The 21,484-nt window shown below is 37.9% G+C and overlaps 2 protein-coding genes across 2 annotated transcripts in view; one reads left to right on the top strand and one right to left on the bottom strand.

The window, feature by feature from the left end:
• Nucleotides 1–15,913, top strand: part of Actl6a (actin like 6A) — a 23,332-nt gene extending 7,419 nt beyond the window's left edge. Inside the window, exons 2-14 of the mRNA XM_004647290.2 lie at nt 2,608–2,684; nt 2,858–3,032; nt 6,120–6,220; nt 7,038–7,135; nt 9,349–9,443; nt 9,736–9,842; nt 9,931–10,020; nt 10,962–11,023; nt 11,490–11,604; nt 12,069–12,149; nt 14,034–14,129; nt 14,618–14,704; nt 15,436–15,913. Coding sequence (XP_004647347.1) covers nt 2,608–2,684; nt 2,858–3,032; nt 6,120–6,220; nt 7,038–7,135; nt 9,349–9,443; nt 9,736–9,842; nt 9,931–10,020; nt 10,962–11,023; nt 11,490–11,604; nt 12,069–12,149; nt 14,034–14,129; nt 14,618–14,704; nt 15,436–15,516 — 1,265 coding nt within the window. The 3' untranslated portion in view covers nt 15,517–15,913. The remainder of the gene's footprint in view (nt 1–2,607; nt 2,685–2,857; nt 3,033–6,119; nt 6,221–7,037; nt 7,136–9,348; nt 9,444–9,735; nt 9,843–9,930; nt 10,021–10,961; nt 11,024–11,489; nt 11,605–12,068; nt 12,150–14,033; nt 14,130–14,617; nt 14,705–15,435) is intronic.
• Nucleotides 15,914–16,676: 763 nt separating this feature from the next.
• Mrpl47 (mitochondrial ribosomal protein L47) overlaps nt 16,677–21,484 on the bottom strand; it is a 15,738-nt gene continuing 10,930 nt past the window's right edge. Inside the window, exons 6-7 of the mRNA XM_023707551.1 lie at nt 20,234–20,342; nt 16,677–16,802 (exon numbers count right to left, since the gene is read on the bottom strand). Of these exons, the coding sequence (XP_023563319.1) occupies nt 16,679–16,802; nt 20,234–20,342 (233 nt within the window). The 3' untranslated portion in view covers nt 16,677–16,678. The remainder of the gene's footprint in view (nt 16,803–20,233; nt 20,343–21,484) is intronic.

The following is a 21,484-nucleotide window of genomic DNA, read 5'->3' as shown; positions in this document are numbered from 1 at the left end:
CATGGAGAGCAAACATTCTCTCAGGCTTTCACAGAGAGCAAATTGGTCAAGCAATGGCCATGACTCATCCTCCTGACTGACACTGACAAAGGATCTACAAAGTGCGGTACATGGCTACAGGATAAATCCTGAGGGTACTTGACTGACCTTATCAGATACAAAAGTTACATTTCTTGTTATATAGGTCTTGCTGTATCTTGGTCTTAACCATTTAGCAGAAAAATATAAAAACTAGGTATATAAAGTAAAATCATATTAATACGATGAGCTCTAAAAGGCTCAAGTCAATAACTTCTGAGGATAACCTACTGCTATTATAGACTGCTGGACAGTGTTGGATTGTTTTGCTGAATTCACGCACCTATAGTATTTAGATGCCAATAGAATACCCACCTCTGACAGGACTAAACAAAAGAAGGGGGGGATATAAAGGAAAGAACATTTTGTATTTGTATATACAAAATAGGATAGATACACAGCTACTTTCGCTTAATTAAATAAGAAAGATGTGTACTAATAAGTGTTTGGACAGGATATCCTGTCTGCCTCTTGTACTATGGATAATCACTAAGAAGATAACAGTGTACAGTGTATTGATTATTGAAACTGCCCTATTAATCAGCTTTGAAACTGTCTCATATTTGTTTCTCAATAAAATAAAATTAAAAAAAATAAAAATAAGGGAATTGAAGTAGAGGGGTTGGTAAATTGCACATGTTCACCAGCTAGTATTCTGGTACATGTCTTCTTTGTGCCATGTGAGAAAGTTTCTCTAGAATAGGCACGTGTAATTACTATGTGTGCACATCTTTAATTTTTATAGATGTAACTAAATTACCCATAGTGACTATACCTGTTTTACAGCTTTTACTAGCAAATATATGAGCCCCTCTTTCCTTCATTATTGATAGCATTTGATGCTGTCAGGCTTATTATTTTTTGCCAATTTAATGAAGATAAATAAGATATTGTTATTTTGCATGATTGAAAAAAGTCCCTTGAAAAATCTATACCCAAAAAACCTGTGCTTTGTTTTAGGAGACCTCCTGTGTTGGGGAAGCATTTTCAATATAATTAGAGGATTTTCTCTGAATTTGACTGTGAATAAAAATTACCAGTTTTCTTCCTCAGGAATTAAAGTCTTATTTCCTGATAATGTTTGATATGTGTAAACATGAAGGGTCGTTTCATTTAAAAAAGTGTTACTTGGGGGCTTGCCGGTTAGCTCAGTTGTTTAAGCACCTGCCTGGGCAAACCCAGTCAGCCTTGCGGGACCTCAGTTCAATCCCCAGCTCCACGTGCCACACCACACCCCCTCTTAAGGCAGCCTGAGCCAGCTCCCCCCCAAAATCAATTACTTGCCTTATATAATTATACTTTAAACTCATTCTCCAGGGTCCTTATTTTTCTGAAGGTTTTGCTAATTTCTTCCCTAACTATAATGAAATATAAATTGTGTTAGTGTATGATAGAACGATACTCAGATGTACTGGATATCTTTTTTTGCTCTACCAGATCCCTGTGCTCCTGTTTCCATCCTTTCTGTGCCCTTTACAACTGGATTAGTGAGTTCTTTCAGCCTCTGGCTTTGTTTGGCCAATGATAGGTAACAGTCACTTCTTGCTTTATACCTCTTGTCCTGTCATGATTATGAACAGGCTCCCTCTCACTTTCACAAGTATCCCAGTGTGGATTCTAAAGCATAGAATGGCTGTAGGAGGTGGGGTCGGGTAGATTGGCACCTTATACAGGTTCATTCTGCTTTGTGCCAGCCATTGCTGGCTGCCTCTCTCAGCTGAAAGTCACAGCTGCTGTCAGGTGTTGCTGCCCAGCCTGCTTCTCCAGGTTCAGGTAGCCTCCAGGTTCAGGTAGCGTTTCTTCTGGATTCTTTAGTACCAAGAATAGCAATGAATCCTCATTACTGTTAGTTCTAGAGTACTGCACTGTCCCTTCTGATTGGCTTATATCCTGCTGATATATACATGTAAGTCCCTTTAATGAGTAAATTCCTTACTTTACCCAGTTTTAGTGAATTCTTTATTGAACCACTATTGGAGTACAACTATTATATCTTAATTAAATCAAAGGTAGATTTAAAAGTAGATTCAAGCTAGTGATAATGTAAACTAATATTTAGTTTTCACAGATTTTCTTGTTTTAGGGCCAGTGAGATAGCTAAATGGACTAAGCACCTGCTTAGACAAGCATAAGGATCGGGGTTTGATCCCAGCACCACATGCGTGCTGGCCCCACCCCTGGGTGCGCTACACCAGCCCCTGAGAACAGTTGTACTACACACCTGTAATCCCAGCACTGGGGAGGCTGACAACAGGAGGATCACTACAATCCGAGCTGCATAGTGAGACCCTGTACCAAATACATAAAATGAAAAACAAAACAAAACCCAAAAATCACTCTCATTTTAAGCACTTCAAATAGCCTTTAATTTCCATGTGATACTTAGGTATTCTTAATTATGTTAGGGATTGGAGGAGTTCAATAATAGAGTACTTGCCTGACAAGAGGCCTTCGGTTCATTCTCCAACAATGCAAAAAACAAAACAAAACAAAACAGAAAAACTCAGGTTATTATCTTAAATCTTTCAGATGAAGTTGGAGCCCTGGTTTTTGACATTGGATCCTATACTGTGAGAGCTGGTTATGCTGGTGAGGACTGCCCCAAGGTAAGTGTCACGTTAGAATGGATTAGATATTAAGGGCTATTGATATAAAATTAATTTCATGCAAAAACGATTCAAAACAAATATGACAGTACATATTAGTTGGAGTAAAAAGAAAGAAAAAAGCCTCCTTAATAAAAGCTGTGAAACTTTCTAGGGTGTTTTTGACTCCACAGGTGGACTTCCCCACCGCCATTGGTGTGGTGCTAGAAAGAGACGATGGAAGCACTCTGATGGAAATAGATGGCGACAAAGGCAAGCAGGGCGGCCCCACCTACTACATAGACACCAATGCCCTGCGCGTCCCGAGGGAGAATATGGAGGCCATCTCACCGCTAAAAAATGGCATGGGTATGATATTTTCCCTGGGCATTTGGTAGAAAGGCAGAGATAGCAAGGGTGCACAGCACATTTTAGGTGTAAAGTAGTGGCTTCTTACAAGGGGGACATTGATACAGATATATATGTTAGTGTTTATGCCATAAACTGACATTCCAGGAACAGAGAATATAAAGATGCATAAGAAATATTCCTTTCAGAGCTGGGGAGATAGCTCAGTGGAATAAGTGCTTGCCTGGCAAGCGCAGGGTTCTGAGTTTGATCCCTGGTACCACACACACACACTCCTTCCCATTAAATTCACGGCCAGGGAGATGGCTCAGTAGAATAAGCGCTTCCCTGGCAAGCGCAAGGGTTCAATCCCTGATTCCACAAAAAAAAAAAAAAAAAAAAAAAAAAAAGAAAAGAAAAGAAAAAAAATTCACAGGGGAAATAGGTACACTCATAACATGTGCAGTCTGAAGGAAATGCTGTCTAGGTATGTTCATAACCAGTGAGATCAGGGAGGAGAGGTCTTTAACTGTTATGGTTGGGGCTCAGTAATGGCTTTCACAGTCTGGTATATTTCATTTTGAGTTTTGGTCAGTGAGTAAGAACTAGCGTGGCATTAGTGAGTGAGGGTGTGTTGAGGGGGAGAGAGAAAAAGAAGGAATGGAGTTATCAAACTGATGTTTTAAGATGTCATGAGATTAAAGCATGGCTGCAGCACTGAGGGCTTTAGGGTCAGTAGCAGGAAAGGTAGATGGGGAGCAGTCATACAAAGGCTTGGAAACCACCCTGGCTGTCTTAGTTACTTTCTCATCACTGGGAAAAAGTAACCTGAAACTCACAAGTTAAAGGAGGAAAGGTTTATTTCAGCTCACAGTTGTGGAGGTTTCATTCCATAGTTAGGTCGCTCCAGGACGAGGTGTTGTGGCAGAGGGGCATCACAGAGGAGAAACAGTTTATAGTGTAGCAGGCAGAAGGCAGTGAGCAGCAACCTTCCCTTTCCATTTTATCCTATCCGGTCTACAAGCCTTTTGGGTGTTGCCACCCACATCAAGCATGGGGCTTCCTATTCACACCTACCACTGTAAGAATCCAGTTATTAGACTAATCCAGCACCACACGCCCTTAACCCAGCATCACACCTTTAATTTACATTCACACACCCTAAATCCCCCATCCCTGCAACAACCCACCCATGACCATGATGGCCTGGGGTGGCATCTAGATATAAGCCATAACACCAGAGAACATACTGAGCTAAAACTTGGAGAGCAACCCTAAAGCAATTGGGGTAGAGATGTGACATGCTTATATTTGTAGCCAGAAAGATTGCTCTCCCAGAAGTTCATAGACTAGTTAGATTGGAGGGAGATAGTAGGAGAGGAAGATGAGTAAGAGAAGTCAGAGTTCAGAAGAGAAGTGAAGAGGATTTAGACTGTAGCACTGATGGTGGAGTTCCTGAAGTAGCTTTCAGGGTAGCCATGGGTCAGCAGTTCAGAGGGCCTGAAGGAGTGCAAAGGAAAGAGGACTTAACAGATCTTCCCAGAGTTTGGTTGAGGTGACCCAAGTAGAGGTAGCATGTGCTGAGGTAGATAAAGAGAAGTAGAAAGTTTTATGGTCTTAAAGGGCAAACTCTCAGATTCAGTTATTTACTAGAAAGATTCCTGGGGCACAGTGTGTAGCTGTACTCAAAGTTACAGTTTATTATACCAAAAAAGATAACCAAAATGGACAAAAGGAAAAGGGTAGGAGAACTCCAGAAGAAACCAGGCGCAAGCTTCTCAGAGTCCTCTCATGCTGCAGCCATGCAGTGTGTGCGTAATTCTCAGCAACAAGTTGTAACATTTGTTGTCTGATGGGGACTCATTAGATACTCATGTACTGAGGGCTTTTACTGGGAGCTGGTCGTCTATGAGGTACCCTCTCCCCAGCACGTGTGGAAATTCTAGACTCTCAGAAGGAAAGTAGGTGTTCAGCACCACCACATGGCTTATATGGTTAGAGCCACTCTTAGCTTATGCAGCAAGATTTATATTAGTGCAGCCAGTTGCTTGTCAGTGAAGTTTCCAGCGTACTAAGAATTGAATATGCTGTTTGTTAACTCTTTCGGAATAACAAGTAAATGAGCTCAGTGAGTTCAAAATGTTTCAGTCACCTAGTGGTAATCTAAGAAGGTGATTAAAAAGTCATCATAAAGATTTCAAGATATGAAATTTCATTTTATTTCCCAGAAGGAGTTCAGATATGAAGGTTGAGGATGGGTACATAACCATAGTCAAAACTTATGCTGATAGGGAAAAAGAGACAGTGAAAGAGAATTAAGCCAGGGATATAGCTCAATAGCACAAGTGCTTGCCTGGTAAGTGCAAGGTCCTGAGTTCAAATCCCAGTACCAAAATAAAAGAAAGAGAATCATCCTTCTAGGGATATAGGAGAAAATACAGGAGAAGATAAAGAAGAACTTCTGGAAACATAATTAGTGATTTATAGTGCCCTTACTTGTTGTATTGAGATTTGCACTCAGAAGGAGAGAGAGAAGTTAAAGCTACTAGTGAAGTTCAGTAATGTAAAACTCCTACAACCAGGAAAATTGAGCTGTGTCTGCGGAAGCAGGGCATAACATCCGATGTGGTGAATGACATTTCTTCTTGGGGTTGTGGCAGAACTGGCTGTGTATGAGTAGTTTTAGGACTGTTTAAGTGGAAGCTAAATTGACGTTCTTCTCCAGATTTTTAAAGTTTTAATGTTTTTCCAAATAGATTTCCAGTTTTGTCAAGTCTAGATCATAAAATTTTTTAATACTTTTCCTCTTACTATTTTGACCAGATACCGACCTCTAGTAAGTATTTTTGGAATAATATTTGTTTTGTATTTTAGGTTTATAAAAACGTTAGTTACATTTAGGACAGGTGTGGGGGTTCTAGATCCAAAAAGAGGTTTTATATCCTAGAAGACAAAGACCCCTATATAAAGTGGTATGTATAATGTAGGTCTGTAAAGTAAGCAGGTTCTGTGTATTAAAGTGTTCCTTACTAAGTTATAGAAACAGTCTTTCAACAGATGCCGTACATTTTTAAATACTGTTTTCAAGTTACTAATCTTACATTCTAGTTGAAGAATGGGATAGTTTCCAGGCTATTTTGGATCATACCTATAAAATGCACGTCAAATCCGAAGCCAGCCTGCATCCTGTTCTCATGTCAGAAGCACCGGTGAGACAGACTTTCTTTGTAAAGTTTCTCTAGCTGCTTTTATTTTTCCCCCTTAGTTTTGTATTCATTTGAAAAATATTTTCTTTTTCTTTTTTTTAAAGAGGCACAGCAATTCATATTTTGAATTTGGAATGAAGGAAAGAGATTTAATTCTTAAGTACTATTATAATGTTTACTATTGCAATAAAAAGTTCAAAGAGCAACAAAATGCACTTCATGAGTTCTGGTGCTTTTCTTTCTTTTTCCCAGGGATTTGTTCTATTTTGCTTTCCTTGCCCTGCCTTCCATTTGGTGTGTGGGTCATCCTTTGTGTGCCCAGGGCAGAGCCTTTCTACTATAATGTTTGAATTTTAAGAGAAGTCAGATGGGTAACTAGGCTGCATGTTTTCTAGACTGAAGTCTCTTACAAAATATATTTGGTACATAGATGAAGTGGCCCACAAGGCATGCATAATGATAGTAAGTTGTCAGTATCCTGCTGTTATTTCTGACTTCTAGTTTTATGAGTACCAACCATACATGAAAATTTTGTGGTTTAATATTCATATTTATAATTTTAAGATAATTCTAAAAGATTTCATAAAACTTCATGAGACTTGATTTCCTTGTACTTCAAAGTGTAATTTGTGGAATTCATTGCAGCTGAAAACTTCACCTATACAAGAAGTAAAATAGGTATTATAAAAGATGATTTACCATAGCATTTCATTGTTTTTTAATGTTGTACATCTTGTTAATATTGTGCTGTAATATAGTTTGAGGTAAGTTAATTTTAATTCTTAAGCAATAAATAACTTGCATTTCTTTTTCTCTCAAGTGGAATACTAGAGCAAAGAGAGAAAAACTGACAGAGTTAATGTTTGAACACTACAACATCCCTGCATTCTTCCTGTGCAAAACTGCAGTTTTGACAGCGTATCCTTAAGAATAATACTTAGTCTTTTTCTAACATGTATGGCATTGTTAAATATACCTGTTGAAGACCTGTACCAGTTCTTGCTTGTTGAGAAGTTGTTTTATATTTCCTTATCCTTTGTTTTAGCTGTCTGTTTTTTAGTATTGTTTGTTGGGAATTGATGTTCCACCAGAAGATGTGAGAGGAAAATAGTAAAGTAACACTCAAATCCTCATGGTCAGCAGGGTGTGTGTGTGTGTGTGTGTGTGTGTGTGTGTGTGTGTAAGGAGAGTGTGGATAGAGGCACCTGTTTTAACCATCTAACTTAAATGAAGTTCAAGATTATTATTATTATTTTTTTTTGGGTATTTGCTACAGGGTCTCACTACACAGCTTGGACTTGTAGTGATCCTCCTGTTTTCAGCCTCTCCATCACTGAGATTATAGACATGTGCCACCATGACCAGTCTTAGTGGCCTTCTCAGCAAGCCTGGGTGCAGGCAGGTGTGGCATGTGGGGCCATGGATTAAACCCTGGTCTCTGTGCTTGCCTAAATAGGTGCTTAGTCCGCTAGCTATCTCACTGGCCCAAGATGATTATTTTATAAATTCATTTCAGATTTAGTCCATTATCAGATATTTATTGTAAGAAATTAAGGGACAGACTAAAATACTATGTCCCAAACTCAAATTTTTGTAATTCAAGTGCTGTTCTCTTGTTAAAAGCTTAGTAACAGATTGAAATAGTACTTCAAAACAACATTGGCAGAATGAGAAGGAAACATGATTGTGTTCATCAGTGTTCCGTTGTTGGGATGAAATATCTGAGATCTACAACCTGAAGGAGAGATGCGTATTGGCTCATGGTGTCAGACCTTGCTCAGCAGAGCCCAAGGCAGAAGTGCCGTGGCGGAAGGCAGTGGCCTAGAAAAGCTGCTCAGGTGTGGTGTCTGTGGAGCAGACAGCAGAGGAAGAACCAGAGTGCAGGGGACCAGGGACCGGTACAGTCCCTGGGGCTGCAACTCCACAGCCCACCAGAAGTGAGCCTGCCTGATCCCCTAGGTATTGCTTAAGCCAGTCAAGTTGACAAGTGAGATTAACTGTCACGGTGGTTAATTTGGATTGTTTTGTATAATTGTGCTAGTGTAGAATAGTAGCCTGCCAGTGTTCATAAAGAAAATAGAATTTAGTTGCATGTGGAAGAAAGAACCTTGTATTTAGAATTCAGGTTGTGTTGTTTGAAAATGTCTGATCTTGAAATACATAGTCTTTAAACCTGAGCTTCACTTTCAGTTCATTTATGTTGGCTTCCAATAAGTGTTTATATACTTGAGAATATTTCTGTTCACTGTTGTCTAACACTTGTCTATAGTGCTGTGTCTTGGAGATGACTTTAGGGAAAGTGTGAAAGTGTAAGTGTTCATTATTGTGACTCAGTTTAATAATTGAAGATAAATACATAAACCTAAGTTTTAGGTAGGTGTTGTAAAAATAGTTTTTGGCTAAATGAGAGAGGGTTTGCATGTTAGATTTCAAGATTTTGACCTTTAGATTCTAAAGAACATTTTGGGATTTTAGGAGAAGGAAAGAGAATTAGTAGACATTTTATTTTCATGAACTGCCAAGAAATAGAGTGATAAAGTGAGGAAGTCCACCGTTCAGTCATGGCAGTGCTGAGTGTGAATGTGGTCTGGCTGCTTAGAGAGCAAGTGAGCAGAGCTAGATGTTACTGCATTTCTAAGTTTTTACTCTTAAAAAAAATTAAAACGATGTTACAAGGAGCCCCTGCATGTTCCTTCAACCCTGAGACCCTGCATAATTTTATTTGTAGCAACCTTGGTATATGGGTCTCTAAAAGATTTCACCATGGGTCTTGTGTGTGTTGAACATTTTAGTATATTTCAGTTAGGACCTAAACAAAGATTATATGTTGTATTTAGTGTGTCTCTTAGGTAATTTGTTGTAAGCTCATTGGCCCGTCTCCAGAAATTTTCAGTGATAATGTTCACTTTGACTAGTTTGATATTCCTGTCATTCTGGAAACCCTGCCTATCTAATTTGTTTTTAAAATCAAATGATTTGACACCAATTTTTGGCCTTACAGTTAGTTTAATGCATCTTAAGCCATAATGTATGTATTTTATAAATGGCTTCTGAAATGTAAGAGCCTACCTTTGTAAGGGCACATTGTATTTTTATTGTAGGACTCTATTTTCCTTAATGCTTTAACCTAGGTTTGCTAATGGCCGTTCTACTGGGCTAATACTGGACAGTGGAGCGACTCATACCACTGCAATTCCGGTCCATGATGGTTACGTCCTTCAACAAGGTAACTGTACTTACCCAGGGCATATGAGATGCTTTTAGATGTCATGAAGACAAAATGGGAAATAAATCCTTTTTGCAGTGCTAGAGATTATGCCCAGGCAGATATTCTATCACTGCACTATATTCCAGCCCTAAGTATATTTTTAATCTTTAGTGTGTAATACATACTTCATTTATGCTGTAGGAATAGTCGTTGAGTTCTACTTGAAAAAATTATCCGGATATAAATACACTCAAGTTAGTCCCAGGTAGTTTGCACTTACTGGTCTTTAGCCTTATTTAATCTGTCACAGGCATTGTGAAATCCCCCCTTGCTGGAGATTTTATAACTATGCAATGCAGAGAACTCTTCCAAGAAATGAATATAGAATTAATTCCTCCATATATGATTGCATCAAAAGTAAGTAATGATTGAATTTTGTGAAATTTATGTTCAACTCTCTGCTCTACTATTTCTCTGTTAACCAAACATATATTCTCACTGTCAGGAAGCTGTTCGGGAAGGCTCTCCAGCAAACTGGAAAAGGAAAGAGAAGTTGCCACAGGTTACAAGATCCTGGCACAACTACATGTGTAATGTAAGAGGCCCTTATTCTTTTTATACAAGTGCCACATGCTGTAAGTCCTGGAATAGAGTGTGGGGAGATTTTGTTTTCAGGCTCTATGTTTTTAATATTTTACGAAGACAATAATTAGCTTTGGTTGTAGGGGGTTTCTTTTCATATTTTTCCGATATTAACATACTGCTACATGTACTCATGTGAATTACAGTAGTGTAACCTGGAAAGGATTTTGTCTTTAGGGTATAAACAAGCATTATGTTGTTCTTCTGAGACAGTGGTTTTAGAGATCTGCTGGTATGGCTCAGTTGCCTTTTTCCCCCAGTATCAATTCACCATGTCAAAAATGTGATTGTTCATAGCAAGGAGCCAGCAAGGGATTCCTTTGCCAAAAATCCCTCTCTGAAAAGAATATCAATACTGTATGAGTCCTAATTTTCTATGAGAGGGCTTTACTTAGACCCTGACAGTTTCTTGTGTCTAAAGATAAATACTATATGTGTTTGTGTTACAGAAAAAATTGTGAGAATGATTAGTAATTTGGCCAAGGTATTACATAAGAATTTTCCTTAGTAACCCAGAGGTCTTATGTATTAGAGAGCAAAATTCTATTTTATACTTCAATAAAATTTGATGAATTTATTTTTTATCAATTTATGCATATTTTTAAGGAAAATAGATGTTCTGAAACTGGATTAGTGACGCAGCACTGTGATACAAAGGTTTCTAGTAGTTTTTATATCTTTATTGTTTCTTAAATAAAATTTATAATTCCACCTTTAGAACTCTTAGAGTTCTTTAGAACTTTAAAATCCTTCTTGCTTAGATTTATACTCTTGAAATGATTTACTCACCAAGAAATAATGTTTCATTTAGAAGAATATTTTAAATACCATGTCATAAAACTATAAATTGCAGAGCAAATTTTAATCTTGTTTCTTAAAATTTTTTTTACTCAGTGTGTTATCCAAGATTTTCAAGCTTCAGTACTTCAAGTGTCAGATTCAACTTACGATGAACAGTATGTTTTCTTGTTTTTTCTTTTTAACAGTTATGTTTTCTTATTTAAACTATGTACTTCATAAATGAGGAAAATATTTTTTTACTTGAAAAGTATTGGGCTTGGTGTGCTGGTGAGTGTCTGTAGCCCCAGTGAACTGGGAAACCGGGACAAGAGGATTGTAAATTTGAGGACAGCCTGGACCACTCGTGAGAATTTATCTCAAAATGAAAAGGGCTGGGATGCAGCTCAGTGGTATAGCACTTGTCTAGCATTTGAAAACGCTACGTATAATGCCTAATACCATTTAAAAAAAAAAAAAAAAGCCACAATGTGGTTAGCCTAACTCCGTAAAGTTATACAAGGTTATACTGAATAATATTTTTAAATATTCCGTCTTAGTTTTTTACAAATTGGTACTTACTAGTAGTGTATAATTTTGAAGAGGATTGTGTGTTTTGTGTAACATTGTTTAATATGTTTGCAGAGTAGCTGCACAGATGCCAACTGTTCATTATGAATTTCCTAATGGCTACAACTGTGATTTTGGTGCAGAGCGGCTAAAAATTCCTGAAGGATTATTTGACCCTTCCAATGTAAAGGTATGAAAGCTTGTTTGTGTTTTAATTTTATTTTATTGAAAACTTGTTTCTTAGCCTGGCTTTACTTGTGCATGGAGTTTAATTATAAAGCCTTTATTAAGTCAGTTTTCTCATTGCTGGGAGAAAATTATCTGACACCCACACCTTAAAGGAATTTACTTTGGCTCATGGGTTCAGGTTTTAATCCATTATTGGCTGGTGCCAAGCAGCGACAACATGTTGCAACGGCAGTGGAGCCCAGTTGCTCACCAGCACTGGAGTTGTGCTTCCACCAGCTACACATCCCCAGAAGGGTGCCTTTGCCAAAGATCCTCTGGGTAGCTTCCCAGCTAATGAAGTTGACAGTTAAGCTTACCTATCACAAAACGTACATAAGACTAAATTTGGGGGGGGTATGCTATGTGAAGTTGTGTGAGCTCTTAAGTTCTTCCTTGTGAATACGCTTTTTTTTTTTTTTGCCTTAGGGGTTATCAGGAAATACAATGTTGGGAGTCAGTCATGTTGTCACTACAAGCGTTGGAATGTGTGATATTGATATTAGACCTGTAAGTACTAGTCTCCTAGTACAGTATAAAATGTCTTCTAGGGCAGCGAAATGCCCCTAAATCATTGTTTTTGTGCCTTACCAAGTATTAGCTCCATATTACATACTGATTTATTAGATTGAGTGTATACTATACTTGTTAGATTCTGATTTATTAAACCTGAGGTCCAGGGTTTTATAAGCCCATATATTGCCTTTTCTTTTTTTTTTTTAATTTTTAATTTTATTTTTTTGCTTTAGATATTAATTTTTTTGTTATTGTTATTGTTTTAGGTTTTTTTAGTGGTACCAGGGATTGAACTCAGGACCTTGTGCTTGCCTTTTCTTTTGATTTAGAGAATATTTTTACTAAAGGTGTATAAAAAAATGTAGTGTTCCAAAAAGCTTTCGGATGACTCTGAAAATCATTCTTTTTTTCAACTAGTGACATGGCAGACACGTGCTCCTTCTAGGACAATAGGAATATAAGTTTGGAAGTTTTAGTATAAATCCAAAGCCACAAGACAATGAATTTTACTTCAAGGTGGTCAGTGTGCTGGCGCATGCCTCTGTGCCAGCACTTCAGAGGCTGAGGCAGGAGGCATGCTGTATTAGGCCAGCCTGAGCTGCAAAGTAAGACCCTGTCTCCCTCCCCAACAAATATGTATAATGTATGAAATAAAATATATCTAACTGTAGAGTTCTTTTAACCAGTGTTAACTGCAAAGGAGATACTTCTATATATTTTTTTTGTTTCAAAGTTTACATGGTTCTAACATTTGGAATAAGTTTTTAAGAGAAAATTAGCCATTAAAAAAGTAGGTTGACATTTTGGAAACATTCCTTATAATAATTTTTAAAATACATAATATATCAACCATTGTTAATCAGCTGTTCTTGTTTCAAAAATCTGTAACGTATGTATTGTTGTATGTCACCCTGTTTCTGTGTTTCTGATTTTATTCGTTTTTACTCTTGAAAATAAAATTAAGTGGGCTGGCCCAATAGCAGACTAAAGCACCTGCAAGCAGGTGCCGGGGGCAGGGGTACAATCCCCAGGCCTGCCCTGCTGGCCCTGCCCCTGAGGCGTGCTGAGACTGCGATTGAGACTGGGCATGGTGGTGCCCACCTGTAATGCCAGCACTTGGGAGGCTATGAACAGGAGACTCACTACGAGTCCCATCTAGTACTGACACCTTGAACACTATAAACTCTTCCCTAAAGAAAAAAAAAAAAAAAAAAAAAAAAAAAAAAAAAAAAAAAAAAAAAAAGAATTTAGAAAAAAAAAATTTTTATTTGGGAGGCCTGGCATGTATATTTTCAAAAAGCTCCTATGTGGTTCTGACGTACACCCTACAAAAGAAGAAACAGCAGTCATTTTGGCCAGTAATAGTTTTGGAGTTTATTGTTTATCATAAAGTGAATTCATTGCCTAATTTTAAATGCTGTAACTTCCATAAGCATGCTATGAAGTTGTCATAAAATGTACACATCTCTAAGTACCAGCTCTCTTAACAAAAAGTTATGATTTTTAGAATGATTGTTAAGATAGCAGTTCTTAATCTAGGTACACATAAAAATCATCTGGGGAGTTCTTAATAAACAAGCCCTTGCCTGGATCCCATCTCCAGGGGTTTTAATTTAATTGTTCCTAAGTATTGGTGGTTTAAAAGCTCCCTGGATGATTGCATGTGCAGCTAGGATTGAAAACTGCTGGCCTAAGCTATTAGTTCTGTATAGAAGTTAAAATTTTTCAGGCAAAGGAAGGACAAATTATAATGGAGGTTATGGTTTTATTTAAAGCTGTTGGAAACTTGGGTTGAATTTCTAGCTCCAAAATAGTAACAGTAATAGTAATACTACTACTGTTGGAAACGCTGGATTGAATTTGTTTCTTTTATCCTAGGGTCTCTATGGCAGTGTGATAGTGGCAGGAGGAAACACGCTAATACAGAGTTTTACTGACAGGTTGAATAGAGAGCTTTCTCAGAAAACACCTCCAGTAAGTTCTGTTTGTTTTTAGTAGTATTCTTTTAATTATTGGTATCTTACCAGTGATGTACTTTTATAAGGGTTCATTTTTCAATAGATATTTTGTATATGTGCCATTTAATGCCTCTTATCAGAATTTCCTAAGTGACAAATAAGGGATAGTATGAGCCATAAAATTATCAATAAGGTGTGAATTCAAAATAGAAGCACTGATTTGGGAGGAAGGCAGCCAAGTCTTCTTTGAGACATGATTACTTGGTTTGAAAGGCAGGCGTGAACTAAGGAAGGATTAGGGTGGCCTGCGGGAGGGGGAGGCAGGTTAGGGTAACTACTCGTACAGAAGTGAAATAATGTACACCCTACTTGGCCCATACCTTACCTATGGCAGTATGTTTTCTTCTATGGGACATGAATGCTAGCTAAGACACTGTCAGACATGAAATGCCTAAGTAGAATCCATGGTTTTGATTGTACTAATACTTTTTCCCTCTGTTTTAGAGCATGCGGTTGAAACTAATTGCAAATAACACAACAGTGGAAAGAAGGTTTAGTTCATGGATCGGTGGTTCCATTCTAGCTTCTTTGGTTAGTAAATGACAGAAAGTGTTAAAAGATTCTTCAATAAAGAACTCCAGTGTTTCATTTATCCTTGCATTTCTTAATTTTCAAATAAGTAGAAGACTTAATAATTCTAATTTTATATGTCCTGGTATAACAAAATAACTCTGCCTCATTAGTGGACATTTGTTTGCCTGATTTCAGTTTCCTCTCTCAAGCACAGGCAGAAATGTGAATGTATTCGTGCCTCTTAATATTCCCTTTTGGCACTGGTCAGGATTTAATTTAGTTCTGGGCTGTTCCCTGGCCTGTTGGTATGTCAGAAATCAGGATTTGGCCCTTGGACAAAAGGTTGCTGAATCAGGCCTTGGACTGGTATCTACCTTGAATTAGGAGAAAGAGCCTCATTTTTCTGGACCCTAGACTTACAGCACTTCCCCTTTTTCTTTGGCACAACTTAAGTAAATGTCACTAAGTATTGAGACCTGAGAACTACTATTACTGCCTTAAGTTGGCATAGAGCCATCACAGTTAAGACGGTCTGCCTTCCTAGCCATTTTGTAACAGGTATAGAATGATTTCATACTTTCTCAAACCTAAAAGGCAAGCCTATGGTATCTCTGGATGGTTTTGGGGACGGCAAAAGTAAGAGTAATAAAGAGTACTGTTTTAAAGGAGGAGGGAGTTCAAGTTCAAAGTTTAAGCATTGCCAACATAACAGTATTTTCTCATAATTATATAACATTTCCATTTTCCAGGGTACCTTTCAACAGATGTGGATTTCCAAACAAGAATATGAAGAAGGAGGGAAGCAGTGTGTAGAAAGGAAATGCCCTTGAAAGAGTTCCCAGACCTCAGCCTTCCTGTGTCACCTTATGTTTCATAGCTTTAGTACACTCAGGAAAGAATTACCATCTTTTGTAGAATGTTTATACTTTTTGCATATTTCAATTTCCACTTAAATTTTTAAAGCTTTAACTGGCTCTATAAATTAAAATGAGTTTGTGCTTTCCTTGAAATGTACTTATTCTGATTATGAGCATTTTATAATTTTGTATAAATATCTATTTTCTCTAAATATTTTGCTTTCAGTAAAATGCTTTCCAACTTTGCTTAGTATGTTAATTACCAGTGAATGGTAGAATTGCTTTTTATTGACTAGTAAAAGTTATTGCCTATGCTTTTTACCTTAGGATTATAAAATTTAATAAAAATTACCAGCCATTCCAGAAATATTTTGATTGTCGTGTATTTTGACTTGCTATTTTTTTTTTTTTTTTTTTTTTTTTTTTTTTTTTTTTTGTGGAACCGGGGCTTGAACTCAGACATTCTACTAAGCCATCTCCCCAGCCCCACTGACTTGCTATTTTTGAGCACTACAGGTATTTGTGATATCATTATTTTCAGTGAAAATATTCACATTTATTAATAGTAGTTCCCATCCCCTTCATATCCTATTACTAGAACAGTCAAAATGTCTGAACTCTAGAACTTCTTTATTGCCTTTGCTTTGACTCTTACTACCACTTTAATACTGTAAGATAGTAAGTGATGTTAAAGCATGAGATCTCAGAAATTTTTTTTTTCCAATGTATTTGGTACTGGCTCTCGTTATGCGGCTCAGACTCACAGTAATCCTCCTGTTTTGAGCCTCCCCAGGGCTGGGATTACAGCACCACCACGTCTGACCTCAGTGGCTGGCTCAGTGTGCCCAGGGGCGGGGCTGGTGTGGCATGTGGTCCCAGGGATCAAACCCGAGTCCCTGTGCTTGCCTAAGCTAAGCAGGCGCCTAGTTGGCTGAACTGTCTCACTGGTTTGACCTCAGAATTTTTAAGATGGGAACTTGGTCTGAACTTTATACTCGATTTTTAAGAATGTGGTAGAAGCAAGACCACTTTGAGAGTTCACATCACATTAACCTTTAAAACATTAAGTCATTTGATAACAATTTTTTATAAACCACTTAATATTTTTGTACAGAGACTGCTATGCATTTTTTTTTTATCCAAGCTTTGACTTCTGGGTGTCAGCAAGGTGTGGAAACTTTTCTTGCAGAATTTTCTGTTTCTTTTTCTCCAGACACCTCTTTCTTGCTCTAATGCGGGCCCGTTTCTCATTTTTCAGTCTAGAAGAATAACAGCACAACAGCAATTTTTACACAGCTTTTTCTCTGTTACTTAATATGGTATTTCCAAATCAATTACATAAAAGCTTGAGTTATACCAGTCTATCTGGTACTCTATATATATTATTCAGCTTTAATAATGATCACTATGAACATACACCAGAGACAAATGGTAGAATCACAAGTGGTACCTGGATGAACTGTTTTGTGGTGGGAAAATGTCCAGACTTTACAGTCTGTAACAGATGGGGCCCTGAAATTCAGTCCTAATATGACTAAAGACACTTCTCCATTTTATTTTTTAATGTATTTAGTTATAGGATCTCACTATGCAGCTTGGACTTGTGGTGATCCTCCTGCTTTTCAGCTTCTCCAGCACTGGAATCACAGGCCTGAGCGTGGGGCTGGTGCGGCATGTGCCAGGGATAAAACCACAGTCCCTGTGCTTGCCTGAGCTTGCCTGAGTGGCTGTTTTAGTCTGTTGCTATCTCGCTGGCCCTCTACTTCATTTTTAAAAACACTAACTTTATTGAGTGCATTAGATTCTTCACATCATGAATGTGTGCTGGAATTTGTGGTAATCACTTGATTTCAAATAGCATTCACCTGACCTGACTGTCCGTACACAGGGAATAAAGCCATGTTAAAAGATGATGCTTAGGCATTAATCTATTCCCACTCCAGCAACACAGAGCATGGGGCATTTGCACCTGAGCTAAATTATCATCACCTATAAGGCCATTTGAGATTAATCAAAATTGAAGATGATGAATTCATGTCTCTGATGCAATTAAATGGGTCTCTTACAGTATTTGATTGATCAACTTAAGCTATAATTATACAATTAAAGAGACAGTACAATATACTGTCAAGCCACAGAAATTTAAGTTACATCTGGGTGAAGACAAGAATATGCACATAATTAGAAACAAGTATAAAGCCTGAAAGGCTGAAATTTCCTATTCATCAGTCTTTGCTCCAATTATATTTACATTTGTTTAAAAAAACATTTAAACAATAGTTTGCTAATAATAAGTTTTAAGATCATGCTACATTCTCTGAATGGAAAGCTTAAAAGGTTATGAAAATGAAATTACACAATATGCATAACACCTATAAATTTAGCACTAGATTGACAAATTTTCATATATTTAAAAGTCATGTAGGGCTTCACCTTAATGTCTAAGGGGACAATAGGACCAAATAGCTCAACACTGCGCTTAGAATGTTGAGAAAACAGCCAGTGCAGTTGTATTTTTCAACTGCTTCAACTGCTTAGCATCAAACCAGTTTCTAAACGTGAATAGATGAAAGATTTCAAAGCTGCAGGAACAAAAGAGCAGACAATGAACAAGACCTAAAGAAATAAGGTGAAAGATACAACTTTTTTTTTTAAACATTTATTTATTTATTTATTTATTTATTTATTTATTTATTTATTGTGTGTGTGTGTGTGTGTGTGTGGCCAGCTCAGCCCACCAGGGGGCGCGGCTGGCTGGCATGTGGTGCTGGGGGATCGAACCGCGGTCCCTGGGCTTTGCTAAGCTTGTTCCAAGTAGGTGCTTTAGACCACTGAGCCATCTCGCCAGCCCCAAACTTTCAAGAGCAAGTAGCAAAATCTAAATTGTGGGAGCACCAGATGGGAAAGACCTTGTGTGTATTCCCTGGCAAGGAGGTGCTCTGTGTTTCTGAAGTGTGCTGATGAGATAAAAGGCTCAAGGGAAATGAGCCAAGAAGAAAGCCTGAGCGGCTGGAGTGAGAGATGCCCATTCCCACCACTTAAATGAGGGCAAACAGACCTGGGTGTGCTCCACAGAAGGATGAAGTACTGACTGCACTGCACGCAGGGTGCTGCTGGTGAAAACATGACTGATGCTTGCTGCCCACAGGACGGACACGCCACAGATAAAATGGGGTGCCTGGTTCAGTTCAGATACTAAATCCTCTAACGCTCAATTTAAAGGCATGCTCTATTCATGCTGAAATTATTTTCAAAAGTTGTGTATTTAATTTTTTGGTATAGAATATAGAAGCAAGCTGATGGGAGAAAAATGTCAGTCTTTGAAGAGCCCTTGCTGACACTACAATGTACCGCCCAAGACACCTGTCAAAATGAACTTTCAGCTGCTTTTCTAGCACTGAGTTTTGGTTTCTAGCATGGTTAGTGAGAAACAGCAGGCTCCCAACCCCACCTGTTTTTGTAACCATAGCAATGGGAATAAGAAACCACGTACTTACAAATGTTTCCCCTTCAGCTGCAGCTTTCAGATTAAAATCTCTGTCTTGTTTTTGGATGTAGATTCAGTATTCTAAATAGCACTTTTAAACAACTTATTTAGCTTTTAAATTACCAACTGGTGGTTCTTGGGACCACTTCACTCCTCTACCACAAAGGGAGGGCTATAATTTCCCTACTCATGACCAGCTTAACCCATCGATGTCTAGTAATCCATTTTTGGAATGTCCAAAACAATGGAACATAGGGGATCAGGTCAACAATTTCTGACATTGCCAGTCAAGCGGAAGTCCCAATAATACTATTATGGACTACTGGACTCTTTTAGAATATTTTGCTGAGTTAGCACACCTATAATATTCAAATGACGGAACTTAACAAAAAAAGGGGGATACAGATGAATGTCCATTTTGTATCTGTGTATTCAGAGTAGTTAGGATAGATATATAGTTACATTCTCTTAATGAATAGAGGGATTTGTTCTAATAGTTTGTAAATAGGATATCATGTCTGCATCTTGTACAGTAAATAACCACTAGGAAGAGAGTATGCAATGTGTTAATTATTGGAACTGTCCTACCAATTTGATCTGAAACTGTCTCATTGCTATTTGTTTCTCAATAAAATTATGGAAGAAAAAAAAGAAAGATGACAAAAACAAAACAATGGAACAATGAAAAATATTCACTTCAAATTCTTTTTTCTTGATTTTTTTTTTCTAGGTAATATATGAATTTCATGCAAACATGCAAAAAAATTTGATCTTCGGCATAAATGGTTTAAAACAAATCTGCTATAGGAAATATGTGGAGAGTACATTATGCAGGACAGCATAATTCAGGTATCATGAAGCCACAGACTTTGCCCCCTACACGCTTTCCATTAGCCTTCCAATCACAAACTCACATTTTATGCATCTCAGCTATTTGGATCTGCATTTTAGGATTTCCCCATCTGTGTACATAAGTAGATAAAACAGGTAATAAAACTTGCAAAAAGACCCACACTGTAGCGTTCACTGGCTATTTCTCAATGATTAGACTGTATGTGTGACTTTTCCCCCTATTTTTACCTTATTCAATTTATGGCAATGAACATGTACTATTTATGTAACACAAATTAAAATGTAAAGAAAACTTAACGTATATATTTGATGTAAAGACACTAGTCTTTCACTACTATGAGCTGTGCTCACCTGACAAAATGGTCCACATAAGGCATTGCAAAGAATCGTTTCCTGTTGTATCTTTTATTTAGGTACCAAGGTATAGGCCACTGCTTGAACTTGTGCCTGCCAAGAAAGAAAAGGTATTTGCCTTATAGAAAGCAGTGCATTTTCTCTTTCCTAATTATTTTGTTTTCCTACTTAATTTCAAATCAATTAGTACTAATATAAATTGCTAGAAAATAAAATGCTAGAAGATTTTATTTGCAGTGCTGGAGGTCAAAGCTAGTGCCCTACACCTAATAGGCAAGCCCCCTACCGTAGATTTATACCGCGGGACCTGGAAATGCCTTTCGGTGACACATTTTGGCAATTTCTCTCCTTCGTGTTGAGTTGGAGAGTTATAGGTAGCATAGCTACTGCCCTAAACATGGCTGTAAGCAGTCCTAGTGCTACAAGCCACTGAAAGAACTTAGCAAGTAAGTCTTACTACATGGTGTAATTTCAGGAATACAGGAAAGCTCTCTACCCAACGCATTCTTCATTTGGCTGATCTTTCAGGTGCTGTTAACAAATCTTTACATTTTAGCTGCTCAAACCAAGTGTAAATAAGCAACTAGAAAAACTATTTTTTAAGATTTTGGGGGTTTTACATTTATTTATTTGATACAGGGTCTCCCTACACAGTTCAGACTCATAGTGACCCTCCTGTCTCAACCTCCCCAGTGCTGGGATTATAGGTATGGGCCACCATGCCTAGTCTCAGTGGCTGGCATGGCATGCCCGTGGTTCTGGGGCCAGCACAGCATGCGGTACCAGGGACTGAACTCGGGCCCTTGTGCTTGCCAGTCAGGTGCTTAGGCTGCTGAGCTACCTCCCGAGCCCAAGAAGTTACTTTTTCCCTAAGCCTTCTCAGTTATTTTGGGACAATCAGTTCTCCCAATGCCTGACAAGACTCTGAGAAGTATACGTAGCACAGAGAAGGAAGCACAACAGTAGCTGTTTCATAATTTGGCCTAGGCCTTACTCTGATGGCACCACAAGCAAACAAATTGGTGCATTTGACCTTAAGAAATTCTTTTTAAAAATATTAATAGGTTCTTAATGGGCAAAGACAGTAGGGCTAAGTCCCGAAATCAATTCCTGGAGTCTTCGGACCTAAAATGATATGGATACATTATATTTTTCTGGGGAGAGGATCCACAACTTTCACTAACATTTCAAAAGGTCCTATGAGTCAGGATAGGAATCATTGTTATTTCAAAAGAAAGTCCTATATAC

This window comes from Octodon degus, unplaced genomic scaffold (assembly GCF_000260255.1).
Source record: "Octodon degus isolate 3935 unplaced genomic scaffold, OctDeg1.0 scaffold00298, whole genome shotgun sequence".
In the NCBI taxonomy this organism is placed as follows: domain Eukaryota; kingdom Metazoa; phylum Chordata; class Mammalia; order Rodentia; family Octodontidae; genus Octodon; species Octodon degus.
The sequence above is the reverse complement of the archived record's forward strand: the minus strand, read 5'-3'. Positions and strand labels throughout refer to the sequence as shown.